Source organism: Hemiscyllium ocellatum, chromosome 4, assembly GCF_020745735.1.
Source record: "Hemiscyllium ocellatum isolate sHemOce1 chromosome 4, sHemOce1.pat.X.cur, whole genome shotgun sequence".
NCBI classification, from domain to species: domain Eukaryota; kingdom Metazoa; phylum Chordata; class Chondrichthyes; order Orectolobiformes; family Hemiscylliidae; genus Hemiscyllium; species Hemiscyllium ocellatum.
In genome coordinates, this window is record NC_083404.1 from 114,476,432 (window position 1) to 114,492,783 (window position 16,352).

General features: G+C 42.0%; 1 protein-coding gene across 3 annotated transcripts in view; it reads left to right on the forward strand.

Annotated features, from left to right (window-relative positions):
- The window catches only part of LOC132815496 (KH domain-containing, RNA-binding, signal transduction-associated protein 3-like), a 160,471-nt gene that overhangs the window by 32,854 nt on the left and 111,265 nt on the right, over window positions 1–16,352 (forward strand). For all 3 annotated transcript variants that reach the window (XR_009644667.1, XR_009644668.1, XM_060824464.1), the window contains exon 3: window positions 15,555–15,673. Coding sequence is in view for 1 of the 3 variants with exons in the window: in XM_060824464.1 (XP_060680447.1) it covers window positions 15,555–15,673 (119 nt within the window). In the remaining 2 variants the exon portion in view is untranslated. The remainder of the gene's footprint in view (window positions 1–15,554; window positions 15,674–16,352) is intronic.

Consider the following 16,352-nt stretch of genomic DNA (forward strand, 5'->3'; position numbering starts at 1 on the left):
CATCCCTGCAAACGATGAAGGTTGAAAATAATGCCATATAAAAAATGCTACCTGATCAGAAGGAAGAAAGATCTAATGCAATGTATCCCAGGATGGTTTTGGTGAGATAGTTGTTTACTTTGAAGATTTTTGTGGAAAGTTTCAAAGAACTTGAGAGAAAAGTAAGTACTTGCCAGAGACGCAGCTTTATAGGTTTGGGTATGCTATACTCTCATGAGAACTTGCAAAGCTGAATAAGTGGGTTACCAATAGAAAGTATTGAAATTCTGCCTGTGTTGGAAAGGATGGTATTATTGATGGAAAATGAAAGGGCTATTCTGAAAATTCAGGGCCTAACAAAGGTGTCCAGAAACTTCAGCGCTCCCAACTTGAAAATGTAGAGCTAGAGAATAAAATTGTTGATCTGGAAGTGTTAAAGACTGAACGGTATGCAACTTGGCATGCTGGAAAAGAATCCACATCTTCTATAGTTGGAGAAGGCATCCAAGAAGGAGATCTGAATTTCAATTTTAACAGGTCATGTTTCAAATAAATGAACTTGAAAGAGAAAAGAATGGTGTGGAGACTTAACACAGTGATATTGAGGTAAAGTAGCACTTTATCAGAATCAAATCTGTATTTTGTCCAAAAGAGAATCAGTCAGCATAGCAGGAAGTTTAATAAAAAAAATCTGGTGGAAGACTGCTGCTTGGCATAGTGGAATGCTTTCTACAACTATGTACACATTAAAAAATCCTTTTCTAGTTTTTAAATCCTAAGTAGTATACCTCTGATTTAAAAGGCACTTCACTTTTTGTCTTAGATTGGTTAACCTACTCCATCCTGTCACATCAGCATTTAAATTTTTGTTTTAGGTTGAGCTCTCAAATAATGTAAGCTTAGTGGTGTAAGTCAAAACATACTATCCTAATTTAACCAAAGACATTCAATCAGGTGGTACATAAAAGGTTATTGCAGAAAATTGGCTCATAGTGTTGGGATGTAATATAATTAGCATGGAAAGAGGATTGTCTAACAAACAGGAAACCTGTGTGGAATAAATGAATCATTTTCATGTTTGCAAATGCAACTGCCAGGATCTAGACTTTGATCGTTGTGTTACACTGGTTATGACTGTCCTCAAAAGGCAGTATACAGGGTTCAGCAATATGTTGGTAGCTAAATGGAACGTTGGCGCTTGTATATTTCATCCATCTTCTTACAAATAGGGAAGTCTTCATACAAATGTATGAGGCATTGGTGAAACTACACACTTAAACAAAAGTGGCAAAAACCTTAGACACCATCCTTTTTTTTAAGGACAGATTGGCTTGCAATGGTGCAACGGATTAATTCCTGGAATGCCTTGAGACAAAGTTGAGCAAATTAGGTGCTTGACTCTGCTCAAGATTGCTCTTCTACAGGAATAAGAGGGGCTTTGACTGATCAATCACTGTTACCTAAACACTTTCCCACTGTGACCCCATTTTGAAGCTTAAATTGTTACAACCCCTTAGTGGAAACTGCAAGAGCAAGGGCCTGTTATTCTGGGAGCAAATGTTGGAATTGGGGTTGGATGCTGTGGTGGAGCTCTTACCAAAATTTTGGTTCTCAACCATACTTGGGGTCGTCTCCTCCTTTTGTCATAACCGTTGATGCCTATAGATCACTTATGGGGAGAAAGAGGATCGTGCTTGAAAGGCTAAATGGCTTACCTATGCTTCTTTCCATTTTCTTGTGTTTCTGAGAGCACTGATCCTTGTGGGATATGGCTGTATGCTTTCCTTCTGTTTTGAGAAATAACCATGCATCTCTTTATTTTTCGCTCCTAGAATGTTGAGTTGCCTGCAGGACAGTTGGGGATGGATAATAAATATTCCATCTTGAGGCTGATTTTTATAGCAATAACACTATCATCCCTGGGCTTTTAAATTCATTTCAAGATCTTTAATATCTTATACACTTGCTGTCACAGTAAGCAGTGAAGAAAGGAAATGGTACACTGATTTTCATAGCAAGAAGGTTTGAGCACAGGAGCAGGGATGACTTGCTGTGGTTGTTCAGGGCCTTGGTGAAACCACACTTTGAATATTGGAAATAATTTTGGTCTTTTTTTTAATCTGAGGAAAGATGTTCTGACTATGGAGGGAATGCAGCACAGGTTGACCAGATTGATTCCTGGGATGACAGGACTGATACATGAAAAGAGACTAGAATGGTTAGGACTGTATTTACTGGAATGAGGGGGAGATCCCATAAACCTATAAAACTTTAACACGGCTAAATAGTGTGAATGTAAAAAGGATGCTTCCGATGGATAACTTGAATGATCAATAGCTTTTTTTAAAAAAATTCTAATTCAAATGAAATGTGGGCATTGCTGACAAAGCCAGCATTTAATTGCTTTCAAGGTTGTGGTGAACAATGGTCTTGAATTACTGCAATGATATGGATGCATTGCCTTTTAAGGGCATGTGCTTCTGGATTTTAATCAAACAGCGGGCATATGTTTACAAGTGAGGATGGTGTATGGCTTGGAGTGAAACATAGGTGATGTTCCCCTGCACCTGCTGCCCTTGGTTATCCGGATAGTTGTAGAATCTATGGTGATGTGCAGGATATATCTTGCAGGTGTCGCACTCTGAGTGAGGTTATAGTGAGATCTGGAATAGTCTTCTGGCAGAATTCAAACCACGCTGTGTTCATTAACAACACCATTGTTAAAGGAGCAATAAATGTGTGCGCACAAAAATGTGCTGTTTATAGGGTGATGTTGCTTGAAAAGTAACTTCCTTTTTTAATTCTGTTTTAAGCAAAAAGCTGAAAATATTAGTAGTACCTTACACTTGGTTCTAATGGAGTTCTTTTTTCAATTTAAATATCCATTGTGTAAGGTTTTTTTTAATTATGTAACCAGTTATTTTGTTCCATTCAACTCTCTCTCCATGTGACATTACACACTGCTTCCAGAATTCAATTTGTGTAAATGTTAAATAGCACTGGTCCCAGAACTAGTCTGTGAGGAACAGTGGTTCACATTCTGAGTTTTGTTATTGTAGCCAGCTTGTTATCTCTCTTTCTGTATCCTGTGGGGTTAGTTGTAGTTTCCCAGCTGCTCCGTGTTTGTTCCCAGATTTAGGAGTTGAAAACAGTTGTTTTTTAATGTTGTGCTGCTGTAAGGTCACAGGTCACAGGTGCAAGTGAAGGTGCACCAAGATCGGTGTGGTCAATTTTGTATAGGGAATACAGCTCCCCCCCCCCCCCCCCCCCCCCCAAAACCATTCAAACTCAGTACCAGTGAGGGCTCCAAGTCCATTTCTACAATTTTAAGTATACAATTGAAAAATCATTTTCTTGCCTTTTGTTAGTCCATTCAATGGAATATACCTCAAGTAAACACTTAATCACTTATTCTAAAGTACTGGAGTGGGGACTGAAACTGTGGCCTTCAGACTCTAGGCTTACATACTATCTGTGTTCATAGGGCCAGGTCATTGCAAGCCATAGACACCTTCAGTTGCTATCAAGATATACAATTGTTTTCATTGCAATTAATAAGATTTGTTTCACATCTGAAAACATTGCATTTGCTCCAATCTTACACACTCTTCAATGTGTGCCTATAATTTTGGCAGGCTAAATATGATACTGTAATTCAATAACCAAATAAAGCCCTGATATTTAGCAATCAGAGCATTCATGCATAAATTTGGATATAAATTTAGAATATCAATTTCTAGCTCCTTAGAGCATATCCAACACAAGTTTCTGGCAACACCCAAGAGCAGCTGTTGTATTCAGATAATTGGCACAAACATAGCACATCAATTATATTTCTCCATGGGCTTTTTGACAAAGTAGCCTATCGCTCTCAATTACATAACTTTTTTTATAATGTTCTATATTGTGAATTTCTTTTTCAACAGTCAAACAATGGGCCCAATAAGTAGTAATGCATAATTGTGTTGAAATATGGCTACATACTATAGAGCACTGCAAAAAGGTACCAAGAGCACAGGTCATATAAACTATTAAGTTGGTCCTATGTGCATATCATATTTTTAAAGGAGCAGGTGAATCTTAAGTTAATTTTGTGTTTTTATTGAACAGGCCAGTGTTAATGGCTTGCATGAGGCAGATGCTATGATTTACCGTCTGTCTTGTGAACAAGCTGCTAAGTGTATGAAAATTATTAATGTATCATACAACTGGAAGATAAGAAACATCTAACCAAGTGCTAAGCATGAAAATGCTACAAAAATGCTTACAGCTGACAATTGTGGAGTAATAAAATGAGTACTCTTTCTTTTAAAAATGAAGTTGTGAAAATATTTACATCCTAAGGGCAGGTAGTTAAGAGACAAAACTTAACTCTTGCAATCTTATTCCAAATTGTCACTTCTGGATTGTCTATAGATGGTCAAGCTCCATTCCTTAGGAAGTCAGCACAGTGACGCCTCACAGCGCCAGAATTCCGGGTTCAATTCCCACCCCTCTCTCTCGTCTGTCTGTGTGGAGTTTGCACATTCTCCCCGTGTCTGTGTGGGTTTTCTCTGGGTGCTCCGGTTTCCTCCCACAGTCCAAATATGTGCTGGTTGGGTGAATTGGCCATGCTAAATTGCCCATAGTGTTAGGTGAAGGGGTAAATGTAGGGGAAAGGGTCTGGGTGGGTTGCTCTTCGGAGGGTTGGTATGGACTTGTTGGGCCGAAGGGCCTGTTTCCGCACTGTAAGTAATCTTAAAGAACTTCTGTTTTTTAATTTTTAAACTGGCTTTGTGGGAATCCCAGTAAGAATCTGAACTAGATAAATAATGCCAGATGGCTATGGGGCCTTGAGAAATGGAGTAGGAGAAAGAGATTCTCATTCCTGCAATAATGTGACCTGTTCTGGGGAAGGTGGCACCTCCTACCAGTTGGAATGGTTGCTGGAAGGGGATGCTTTTTCTCAAGTGCAAATGTTTTAAACACAGCAAGTATCTGGGTCTGAATGCATAGCTTGGAATTGTGGTCATAAATTCTTTAAGGCATTCTTGAGGGTGTTTGTTTCTATTCAAATAAGTTATGTGCAAGAGAATGGGTAAAATGCAGCAGAATACTGAGTCATAATGCTCATTCAAAGAAACTTTGTGGAAATGATGGGGAAATAGCCTCCTCCTGTAGAATGGCAACTCTGATTCTTAATCCCTAGTTGGTTTTTTTTTCTTAAAAACAAAAGCCATTCTGCTTAAATCCCTCCATGGCCTTGCTCAATTCTTTCTACAGTATTCTTGTCGTTAATATCTCGCCATGCATCCACCACTGCTGCTCTGCTCTGAGAAGATAGATGGAATAGTACAATAAGTAATATCAGAGCCTTACTCATACCATCCAGAAATATGGATTTATTTTCCTGAAACTATTCACCTTGCTTTCCCTCTCACCATGAAAAACTGTCCTTTTTTAAAACTATGACATTGATCTCTTTTGTTGCCAAACTTGAACACTGAAAAGAGTAATGCAAATTAACTTTGCACTTACCAGGACAAATGCAGGAACACCAAACTTCACACTATCTCACCATAATTGGTTGAGGCATTGCCATTGGTGCATTCTCAAGAAACATTTTATTTTCCCATGCCTTTATTTAGGGATGCCAGGAATTGATGATGAAACCATCTTGGGAGAAAGAGGATTGCAGATGCTGGAGATCAGAGTCAAAAGGTGTGGTGCTTGAAAAGCACAAGCCAGTCAGGTAGCATCTGAGGAGCAGGAGAATTGACATTTTGAGCATTAGCTCTTCAGGAATGCGGGGAACGCCCAACAGGGCTCAGAAATGAGGGGAAATGGGGCTGGGGGAAGACTAGCTGAAAATGCGATAAGTAGATGAAGGTGGGAGCTGATGGTGATCGATTGGTGTGGATAGGTGGAAAAGAAGATGGACATGTAGGTCATCTAGTGACAGCCAGCTTGTCTCCTCTTCTGTCTCTCCCTATCCTGTTCAACAAAAAGCAACTTCAAATGGGAGCAAGCAGGTGGCAAAAGAGAAACTGAAAGTTCACTTTAGATATTGCAAAAGGTATTTTGACAGACAGATGTTCGTGAGTGGAAGTCTGCAGATAATGTGACTTTAATTGCATTCTGTAGATCAATGCTGTTATAATAGCCATATTATTTAGACTGCAAAGTAGAAAAGTAGTTTAAGATTGGTGCGTAAAACTCCATAATTAAAGAGGTGATTCTTCCGTGACTCTTCAGGCATTCTTTCTGCCCAGATGCTGCCACACCTGCTGAGTTTCTCCAGCGTTTTGTTTTTATAAAGCAATTATTGCAAGATTTTGAAGAGTTTTGTAATCGTGTCTAATCAAATGATAGTCATAGAGAAGTACAGCATGGAAACAGGCCCTTCGGTCCAGCCCGTACATGCCAACCAGATATCCCAACCCAGTCTAGTCTTACTTGCTAGCACCTGGCCCATATCACTCCAAACCGTTCCTATTCATATACCCATCCAGATGCCTCTTAAATGTTGCAATTGTACCAGCCTTTACCACTTCCCCGGCAGCTCATTCCATTCCCTCTGTGAAAGAGTTGCCCCATAGGTCTTTTTATTTTTTTGCCCCTCAGCCTCCAATGCTCCAGGGAAAACAGCCCAGCCTGGTCAGCTCTCCCTATAGCTTGAATCCTCCAACCTTGGCAACATCCTTGTAAATCTTTTCTGAACCCTTTCAAGTTTCACAACATCTTTCCGATAGGAAGGAGACCAGAATTGCACGCAATATTCCAACAGTGGCCTAACCAATGTCCTGTACAGTCACAACATGACCTCCCAACTCCTGTTACTCAATACTCTGACCAATAAAGGAAAGCATACCAAACGCCGCTTTCACTATCGTATCTACCTGTCAACTTTCAAGGAGATATGAGTCTGCACTCCAAGGTCCCTTTTGTTCAGCAACACTCCCTAGGACCTTACCATTAAGTGTATACGTCCTGCTAAGATTTGCTTTCCCAAAATGCAGCACTTCACATTTATCTGAATTAAACTCCATCTGCCACATCTCAGCCAATTGGCCCATCTGATCAAAATCCTGTTGTAATCAGAGGTAGCTTTCTTTGCTATCCACTACACCTCCAATTTTGGTGTCATCTGCAAACTTACTACTGTACCTCTTATGCTCACATCCAAATCATTTATGCAAATGACTAAAAGTAGAACCCAGCACCGATCCTTGTGGCACTCCATTGGTCACAGGCCTCTAGTCTGAAAAACAACCCCCCCTCTACCACCCCCCTCTGTCTTCTACCTTTTTGTTTTTGAGCCAGTTCTGTCTCCAAATGGCTAGTACTCCCCATATTCCATGAGATCTAACCTTGTTAATCGGTATCCCATGGGGCACCTTGTTGAATGCCTTACTGAAGACACACAAGATGTGCAATCCAAAAGTTGCACATCCTCCTATTGCTGTTCTTGTGTCCCTGACTTCCTTTCTCAGCCATGGTTGCTTCCTCCTCTCCTTTAATATGTTCCTTCTTCTTTTAAGATACATTTCTATTGTGCATCTAAATTACCCCCAGAAACTCCTGGCATTGCTGGTGCACCATCACTTCTGTTAGGCTTCCCTTCCAATCAAGGTTGAAAATGTGTTGCTGGTTAAAGCACAGCAGGTTAGGCAGCATCCAAGGAATAGGAAATTCGACGTTTCGGGCATAAGCCCTTCATCAGGAATGAGGAGAGGGTGCCAGGCAGGCTAAGATAAAAGGTAGGGAGGAGGGACTTGGGGGAGGGGCGATGGAGATGTGATAGGTGGAAGGAGGTCAAGGTGAGGGTGATAGGCCGGAGTGGGGTGGGGCGGAGAGGTTAGGAAGATTGCAGGTTAGGAGGGCGGTGCTGAGTTGAGGGAACCGACTGAGACAAGGTGGGGGGAGGGGAAATGAGGAAACTGGAGAAATGAGTTCAGATCAACTCTGGTAACTCCTTCCTCATGTCTTTGTGGTTACCTTTGCTCAATTATAATACTGTTTAAACCTGATTCAATCTTCTCTGTCAAACTGTAGGATGAATTTTATTGTTAGGGTGGTATGGTGGCTTAGTGGTAGGCACTGCTGCCTCACAGCATCAGGGACCCAGGTTCGATTCCAGCCTCTGGCGACTGTGCAAACTCCACACAGTCTCCCAGTGTCTGCGTGGGTTTCCTCCCACGGTCCAAAGATGTGCAGGTCAGGTGAATTGGCCATGGTAAATTGCCCATAGTGTTTGGTGCATTAGTCAGAGGGAAACTGGTAAGGTTGGGTTACTCTACAGAGGGTTGGAGTGGACTGGTTGTCCAAGGGGCTGTTTCCATACTGTAGGGAATCTAATTTTTTAAAAAAATATTAAAGGTCAATGCCACCTAGAGTTTCTTTACCTTCAGCTCCTTCAAGTCTGCCTTGTATTACTGAATCTAAAATTGCCTGTTCCCTAGTGGAATCTGTCCCAAGCTACTCAAAAAAAAATCTTGCAAGTCTGCCTCAAATTTCTTTTCTTGATCTGCTACCAAACTGATTTTACCCCATCTACCTGCATATTGAAGTCTCCAGTGATTTGATGGTAGTGCCTTTCACACATGCTGTTTCTAACTCCTGATTTATTTTCTTCCCCACATCCTGACAGTTGCCAGGAGACCTGCACAAAGGTCCCATCAGGGTCATTTTCTCCCCTCCCCGTGCTTCTCAACTCTGCCCACACATACTCTACACTTTGTCTTTCTATATTATTTCTTGCTATCGATTTAACTTAATTGCTTATTAACAAAGCAACCCTGTTCCTGCCAATCTCCCTGACATTTTTGATAAGGACATTTACCTTTTGGATATTTAGATCCCAGGCCAGATCCCCTTGCAACCACACCACCTGATACCACAACAACTTACCCAGCAATTTCGATCTGCACGACAAACTCATTTACCTTGTTTCGAATGCTGCATGCATTTAAGTATAAAACTCAGTCCTGTGTTGACTGCCTCCCTTCTCATTGTCCTTATCTGCTGTGCCTGAAGTTGGACTCCTGACCCTGTCCACATACTCTGTCCTGTTTCTTGTTCTGGAAAGTAACCTCTGCTGAACCCTCCCCTTTGCGTTTTTAAGTCCTTCCATAGGTTTCCATGGAACTTGGTGTGGGTGTCTCTCTGATGTAGAGGATGCTGTAGTTGATATGTGTGGAAGTACAAAACTTTTTGTCTGATGTGGAAGGATCCTTTGGGGCCTTGGACGGAGGTGAAGGGGGAGATATGGGAGCAGGTTTTGTGCATCTTGCGTTGGCAGGCAAAGGTGCCAGAATTGGGGGAGACAGGACATCAACTTGCAGATCGTTTTAGAGAACATCTCTGGAATACCTGCACTAATCAACCCCACCACCCTGTGGCCGAACACTTCAACTCTCCCTCCCACTACGTCCAAGGACATGCAGGTCCTGGGCCACCTCCATCGACACACCCTAACCACCTGACACCTGGAGGAAGAACACCTCCTCTTCTGCCTTGGATCCTGCAACCATGCGATGTGGATTTCACCAGTTTTTCGTCACTTTTTCCCCATGCCGATTCTCGCAGTCCCAAGCCTCCAACTCCATACCGCCGCCTTGACCTGTCCATCTTCCTTCCCACCTATCCGTTCCACTGTCTTCTCTGACCTATCACCTTTCTTCTTTTCTCTCTCTTCCTTTTTCTCCCCCCCCAATTTAATCTACCTGTCACTCCTCCAGATGAAGGGCTTATGCTCCGTGGATGCTGCCTGACCTGATGTACTTTCCAGCACCCCATTCTCGACTCTGATATCCAGCACCTGCTGTCCTCACTTTCTCTTACTTCTCTAGACAACAGCTAGAATAAAATGAACAGTTTTGGGCCCCTTATCTCAAAAGGTATGTTCATCAATAAGATGATGCCATGAATGAAGGAGATATCCAATGAGCATTTGGGTAGATTGCCTCTTTATTCCAAAGCCCAATCTTGGTGGACTTGACAGGGTAGATGCTGAAAGATTACTTTCCCTTGAGAGAGAGATTAGGAATAGAGGGCCTAATCTCCAAATAAGGAGGTTACACATCTAAAGATTTGGAATTTCCCCTCCTAGTTTGCTGAATGTCTGGAATTCCTTTTATTGTAGAGGCCTGTTGAGGATGGGTCATTTTATTATAATTAAGGATTAGATCTAGATTTTTGAACAGTAGCGGAATAAGGATTATGGAGATGAGGGTTATCAGACTAATGATGATCTCATTGGCGGAGTAGACTCAGTGGGCTGAATAGTTTACTTCTACTCCTATTTCATGGTAAATTGCATGTAATAATTAATTTGCGAAAGGTGCTACAATAGCTTCTTAGTTACTAAATACTCAACATTTCAAAGTAGAAAGTTGAATAATTTCATTGGTTAACCAATTGTACTGAAAATTACGAATAGCATTTTCACCTATTCTTCCCCAAATCCAACACCTAATGTGCTATGCAGAATTAATGAAAACAGTAAATCAGGTTAAATATTTCATGTAATTAACATTTTTGCTAATGTCCATTTCAAATTCATTCAAATATCCTACATGATAAATGGAACAAGTACACAATCCTTAATCCGACACCCTCGGTACCAGTTGGCTTTTGGAATTTGGAATTTTTCAGATTTCTGAATTCCTGAATAAGTGACAGTTTCACATGGAAAAAAAATTACCTAACAGCAAATGCCTCTGAGTACCATGACCGTTGAGACAGAATTGAAGCCTGCCAGTGCTGTGCTGGGCCATGCCACCACGTCACATCTGCGTGACATGGGTTGAGTGGGTGTGGAGTTTGTTTGGCATGCAAACAGTTAAACCATCTTCTTATGGAGAAGCAAGACTTCAGATTTTGGAGCTTTTTGAATTTCAGGATTTTGGATAAAGGATTGTAGATCTGTAGCAACATTTAGTACAGAAACCTGATTTCTGCATTCTACCAAACTTGGCCTGAAAGGGGTAGTGGGTAGGCCCCTCCTTGTAGCAAACATTAGTCTCGGGGGAGCATTTTTGTACATAATGTGTATGCCCTAGCTGGAAAGAGTGAATATTTGCCAGTCCTGCAGGAGCTTCCATTGCTGGCTACGTCCAGGCCAGTCATTCTGGCCAGAGACTTCAACTGTATCATTGATATAAACATGTGATTCGGTTTGGGAACAGAGAACTGGACACAATGACAGTTTCCATCTGGACTCTGGACAAAGATGCCAAACTACACGATGTCTTCAGCACGCCTGTCCATGAAGCGCATCATAGATACACCTGGTCGTGACCAGGCAGGTCTATTGGCTCTAGGATAGATTACCTGTTTTTGTGTTCCTCGAGTTCTGTCAGATCTTCCAACGTTGAGCCAGTGTGTAGGTGTCTCTGGCGGACTGTCAATGTCCAATGGGCTGGCAAAGGAACCATAGAAGCTGAATGTGAAATTGTTGACCCCAGAAAACCTTGAAGATCTCAAAAGATGTTATGTAGGTTGGAGGAGCCCCTGTTTGAGTCCCCAGTGGACTGGTGGGAGACCAGTCAAAGGGAGCATCAAGAGGTTCTTTATCCTCCAAGGTGAGAGAGAGGCAGGGAAAACTGTCCAAACTTCAGAAGTATGTAAAACCTATTCCTGCGGCAGACAATGGGAGTCAATGTCATGGAGACCTCCAGGAGGTGAAGGGCCAACAATCCTTAATCTTTGCCTCTGGGGTCTCCAAGATAATCTTCCAGTCCAGAGTCTGCTCTGTGGAGCAGGATGAGATGTGCACCTTCTGGAAATAGATATGTGAGCACAAGGTGATCTGTGCTCAGTATCCTGAAGGGAGCAGATAGTTCAGTAATGTCATCTCAGTCTGACATGAGGATCCACAAATCTTTCTGTCACAGACTGTATGACACAGCCCACTGACAAAGGACAGGAACAACAGGGAGGTGGCATTGTGTCTCACGTGGGAGAAGCTGGACCAGTTGCTATCTCTAGATGAGTTGACTAAGGCCCTGGAGTCCTTTTTTGAGTAGAATAAAGTCCTGGAAGTAAGGACTTACTGGTCGAGTTGTTCTGCTCTATGGAACTAGATCAGCCAAGACCTGCTGGAGGTGTATGACAGTATTCTCTTAGCAGGTACCATGAGCTAATCCATGAGGAAAGGTATCCTCGCACTCCTCTGCAAGTGGAAGGGAGAGAGGGAAAACATCAGAAATCAGCGACTAATCTCACCTGGATTACAAAATCTTGTCAAAGGTCATTACCAACTGGGTCAGATCTGCTGAGATCAGTCTTCCATCCTGATCTGGCAGGAAGATTTTGAGTCTCAAGCTTTTCTGATCTCATCACCTACATGGAGATTGAGTTAAGATTAGAGTGCTGGAAAAGCACAGCAGGTCAGGCTGCATCTGAAGCAGGAAAACCAACGTTTCAGGCAAAAGCCCTTCAAGAATCCTGCTGAAGGGCTTTTGCCCAAAATGTTGCTTTTCCTGCTCCTTGAATGCTGCCTGACCTGCTGTCCTTTTCCAGCACCACTCTAATCTCTGCCCACTCTCTCCTGTGTTTTGTTTATAGAGCCATTTGCTGAGTCCATCAGGAAGGTTGCGAGCCTGAGAGAGGTTACTACGCCTGGCAGCCAGGGCCTAGAGGTTTAGACCAACTAGGAGAAAGACTGCAGATGCTGGAGATCAGAGTCAAGAATATGGTGATGTAGAATCACAGCCAGTCAGGCAGCATCTGAAATGCTGCTGTACTTTTGTGCTTTTCCAGCACCACACTCTATGCTATTGGTTAAGGTCTACCTGTACATGGATGATGTTTCCATTTTCTATTCTGATCCATTGTCAGTTCACCAGTTTGAATGGGGCTCGGCAGCCAAAGTAAGTAGAGGCAAGAATGAGGCTGTGCTCTTCTAGAAACTGGACGGACCGATCCTTTATCCCCTTCACAGTCAGGACAGACCACTTGAAGGTGCTGGGTATTTGGTTCGGAGGGACTGGGGCATGTGCCAAGTTTTGGGAGGAGCATGCCCCAAAGGTGAGGCAGAAATTTGGGCAGCACTGGTCACCCTCCACAGCAGATAAAAATCTGGTCATCAGATGTGAGGTGCTGTGGGTAGAGTACTTCCCGAACCTGTACCATTGCAGTCCCTCTGGTCATCTTTCACTTCAGGTGGAGATTGAAGATGGACCACGTCTGAAGGAGCACCATGTACAAAGGGGGAGAAAATACACCCAACGCTTCCCTCCCCCTGATGGCCACATTGGGGCTGCACGAAGTGGTATGTAGATCCTGGTACACAAACACCAAGTGTCACGATATACTGAGATTCTTGTCCCTAGTGTTGCAAAGGATGGGCCTGGCCTCATTGTTGCAGAGCGCTCCAAGTAGTAGGTGGACTGTTTTGTAACAACTGTTCTTTTGTGGAGAAATTTGCGAAGGAAACCACCTTTTTGACCATACTTCCATTAGGAAGTGATCAGCATGTAGCATCCTTGAGACCCTATGTGAAAAGGAGAGGGTGGATCCTGTGGAGCAGTTCCCTGAGCAAACTGTCAGAGCCATTTGGTAGAATGCCTCATCGCCAGAACTTTCAGACAAGCACCAAGACATCGCTTGGTCAGAAGGGCACGGCCTGAGATCTTTTATGCATGCCCAGACTCTCTGCCCTCTGCACACTGCCCTCGAAGCACTATGGAGGCAACAATACTGTCACACTCCTTCTTCTGTAATACATCTTTGGAGGGGAATGCAGTAGTCTTCGTCGAGATTTGGCCCAAGCAGCTCTGTGACATGGGACGTTGTGCCCTACAGCCTATTCCCCAGTACACAAAGAAGAACATCAACTGTACCTGGAATCTGTGAAAGATTCTCCTTTTTTTTGGTGTGCCTAAAACCTGTTGGCCTTCCAATTGAAGGAGTTGACCCTGACCAAGTATTGCAAACTGGCACGTTCCAAGGTCCAGGACTATATGCTGAGGGATTTGCTGAAGCTTGGGGCAGCTGTTGCCAAGGCACAGTGGGGAAGGACAACTGTGTAAGGTCCTTCTACCAAAGAATATGGGGGTCTATTCAATAATTGGGCACAGTTGACATCCCAGCTCAATGCCAAGATTTGGAGATCTGGTGTTGGACTGGGGTGTACAAAGTTTAAAAACCTCTCAACACCAAGTTTTCATCCAACAGGTTTATTTAGAAGTACTAGCTTTCAGAGCTCTTCTCCATCAGGTGGTTGTGGAGTATAAGACATAAGCTGTCTTACGATCTTAAGATCTTATACTCCACAACCACCTGATGAAGGAGCAGTGCTCCGAAAACTAGTGCTTCCAAATAAACCTGTTGGGCTATAATTTCCAAGAGGTTGACTACAAATAGAGAATGGTGAGAGTCAAAGACTTAATTTGTTCTAAGTTGAGAGTATACTTATGAACGGCTCTAACTGTATAGGTACCAAAGATTTCTTTCCATGAATAGTTTTTTTTTTGCATAAAATGAAAATTGGGGCATTGTGTATACTTTCAAAACAAAACTTTAACGTTAGCTGCAACTCTGGGAGCAATGTGGCTTGACTTAACTCCTAGTACCCCAGAGAGTCATAATACCAGTTCTGACATTCCCAAGAAATTTGCTGCAAGATTTCCTCTATATAGCATCCTGAGCCCAAACATCTTCAAGTGCTTCATCAATTACCCTTCCCTTGATGAAATATCAGAAGTTTGCTGATTGCAAATGGTCAGTTCTATTTGTGAATAGTCAGTTTCGCTATAATGCGTGTTTCTTCAGTGTGATTTAGCTTTAACGCAATTGAAGAATTTAGACCATTATTTATCGAACGTGAACTTTTCTTGACCTGTATTGGCTATAATGGAATTCTGGCCCCATTAGTTTAAATGGCATGGATATTGTGCAAATTTCTTTAAACACAAGATTGCATGAATGGGGCTATTGCATTATATCAGAACAGACCATACTCCAATACTGGTCCAATCTGTGTCCAATTAGTAATACCTGGACAGTATTCATGCAGGCCTGATAATTGACCAGTAAAGTGTATTCAACACTGGCACCAAGCCATGACCATCTCCAGCATGGGAATCTAGCCATCACTTCTTGGCAAGGTTTTTTTTGTTTTTGTTACAATTTACTTAGTGCCACTGCCTGCCTCCTCCCTTGCTATACTGGACATTCCGACTGAAAATTGGAACTAGTTTGACCTTGGGGCTACATGCTAACAGCTAGAAGTTGAATTAATATTTTGCAGATTGGTTGAAAAGCTTTCAATTCAGAATCCATCATCAGAGTTCAATTAATGCAGTTAGAGTTCATATTTTGAAAATGGTAGTCCATTGTTGACAATTTTGTGGTAATATTGCTACCTCTAAGCCAAAAGATGCCACTTGACCCAAGGCTGTGTCACAGCATTTCTGAACAAGTCAATTTTAAAATAACTAACTAGTCCAAATCTAAGTTTATTTGAGCATTTTATCTGTTTTCTTTTGTTATTGCTGGTGTATATAGTGGATGTGGAACAACTTCAGTGTCCAGTTAAAAATTTGAACAAATGCCTACAGTGATCACAAATGTTTGATTTTCCTTTGCAGAAATAACCAAAATAGAAGCAGGGGAGGGAAGTGATGAAGAAAAGTTTGTGGATGTGGTCAGTAACAAAAACATGAAGTTGGCTCAAAAAGTGTTAATTCCTGTAAAGCAATTCCCTAAGGTAAGAAACTTTTGAATACATTCATAAGCCAGGTATATTTCCTGAACATCGGATGGTCTAGGGGTAATGAACTATAAAAATAACATGGGAATAATTCATAAGAATGTGAAAATTAGGACCAGAAGAAGGTTGCCCAGCCCCTTGATCCTATTCTGCCATTCAATAAAAGCATCACTGATCTGAATATAGCACACTTACTTCCATCTATCCTTAAATCTATGCACCCGCTTGCTTGTCAGTAATTTGCCTGCCTTTATTTCTTTTAAAAATATTCAAAGGTTCTGTTTCCATCATTTTGAAGAAGGGTGTTCCAAATTTTTAACTGTTTTAAATGGGTGAGCTTTTATTTTGAAACAGTGAGCCCTTGTTCTAGATTCTCCCACAGGTACTGTCCCTTCCCACACTTGTCAAGATAAGACCTCTGTTTCAATCTAATCATCTATTACTCATTCAAACTTGGACAGATACAAGCCTAGATTCTGTCATGCAGAATGGTTGGACAATGCACCCATTCTAGATATTAATCTATTGAACCTTCTTTGGACTGTCTCCAGTGTCAATATATTCCTACTTTTAATAAGGGAACATAAATTGTTGTCTGTTCAAAAAGTGCTCAGTGCCTTTACAGTTTTAACAAGACTTCCCTATTTTTATGATGCATTCCATTTTGAAATAACAG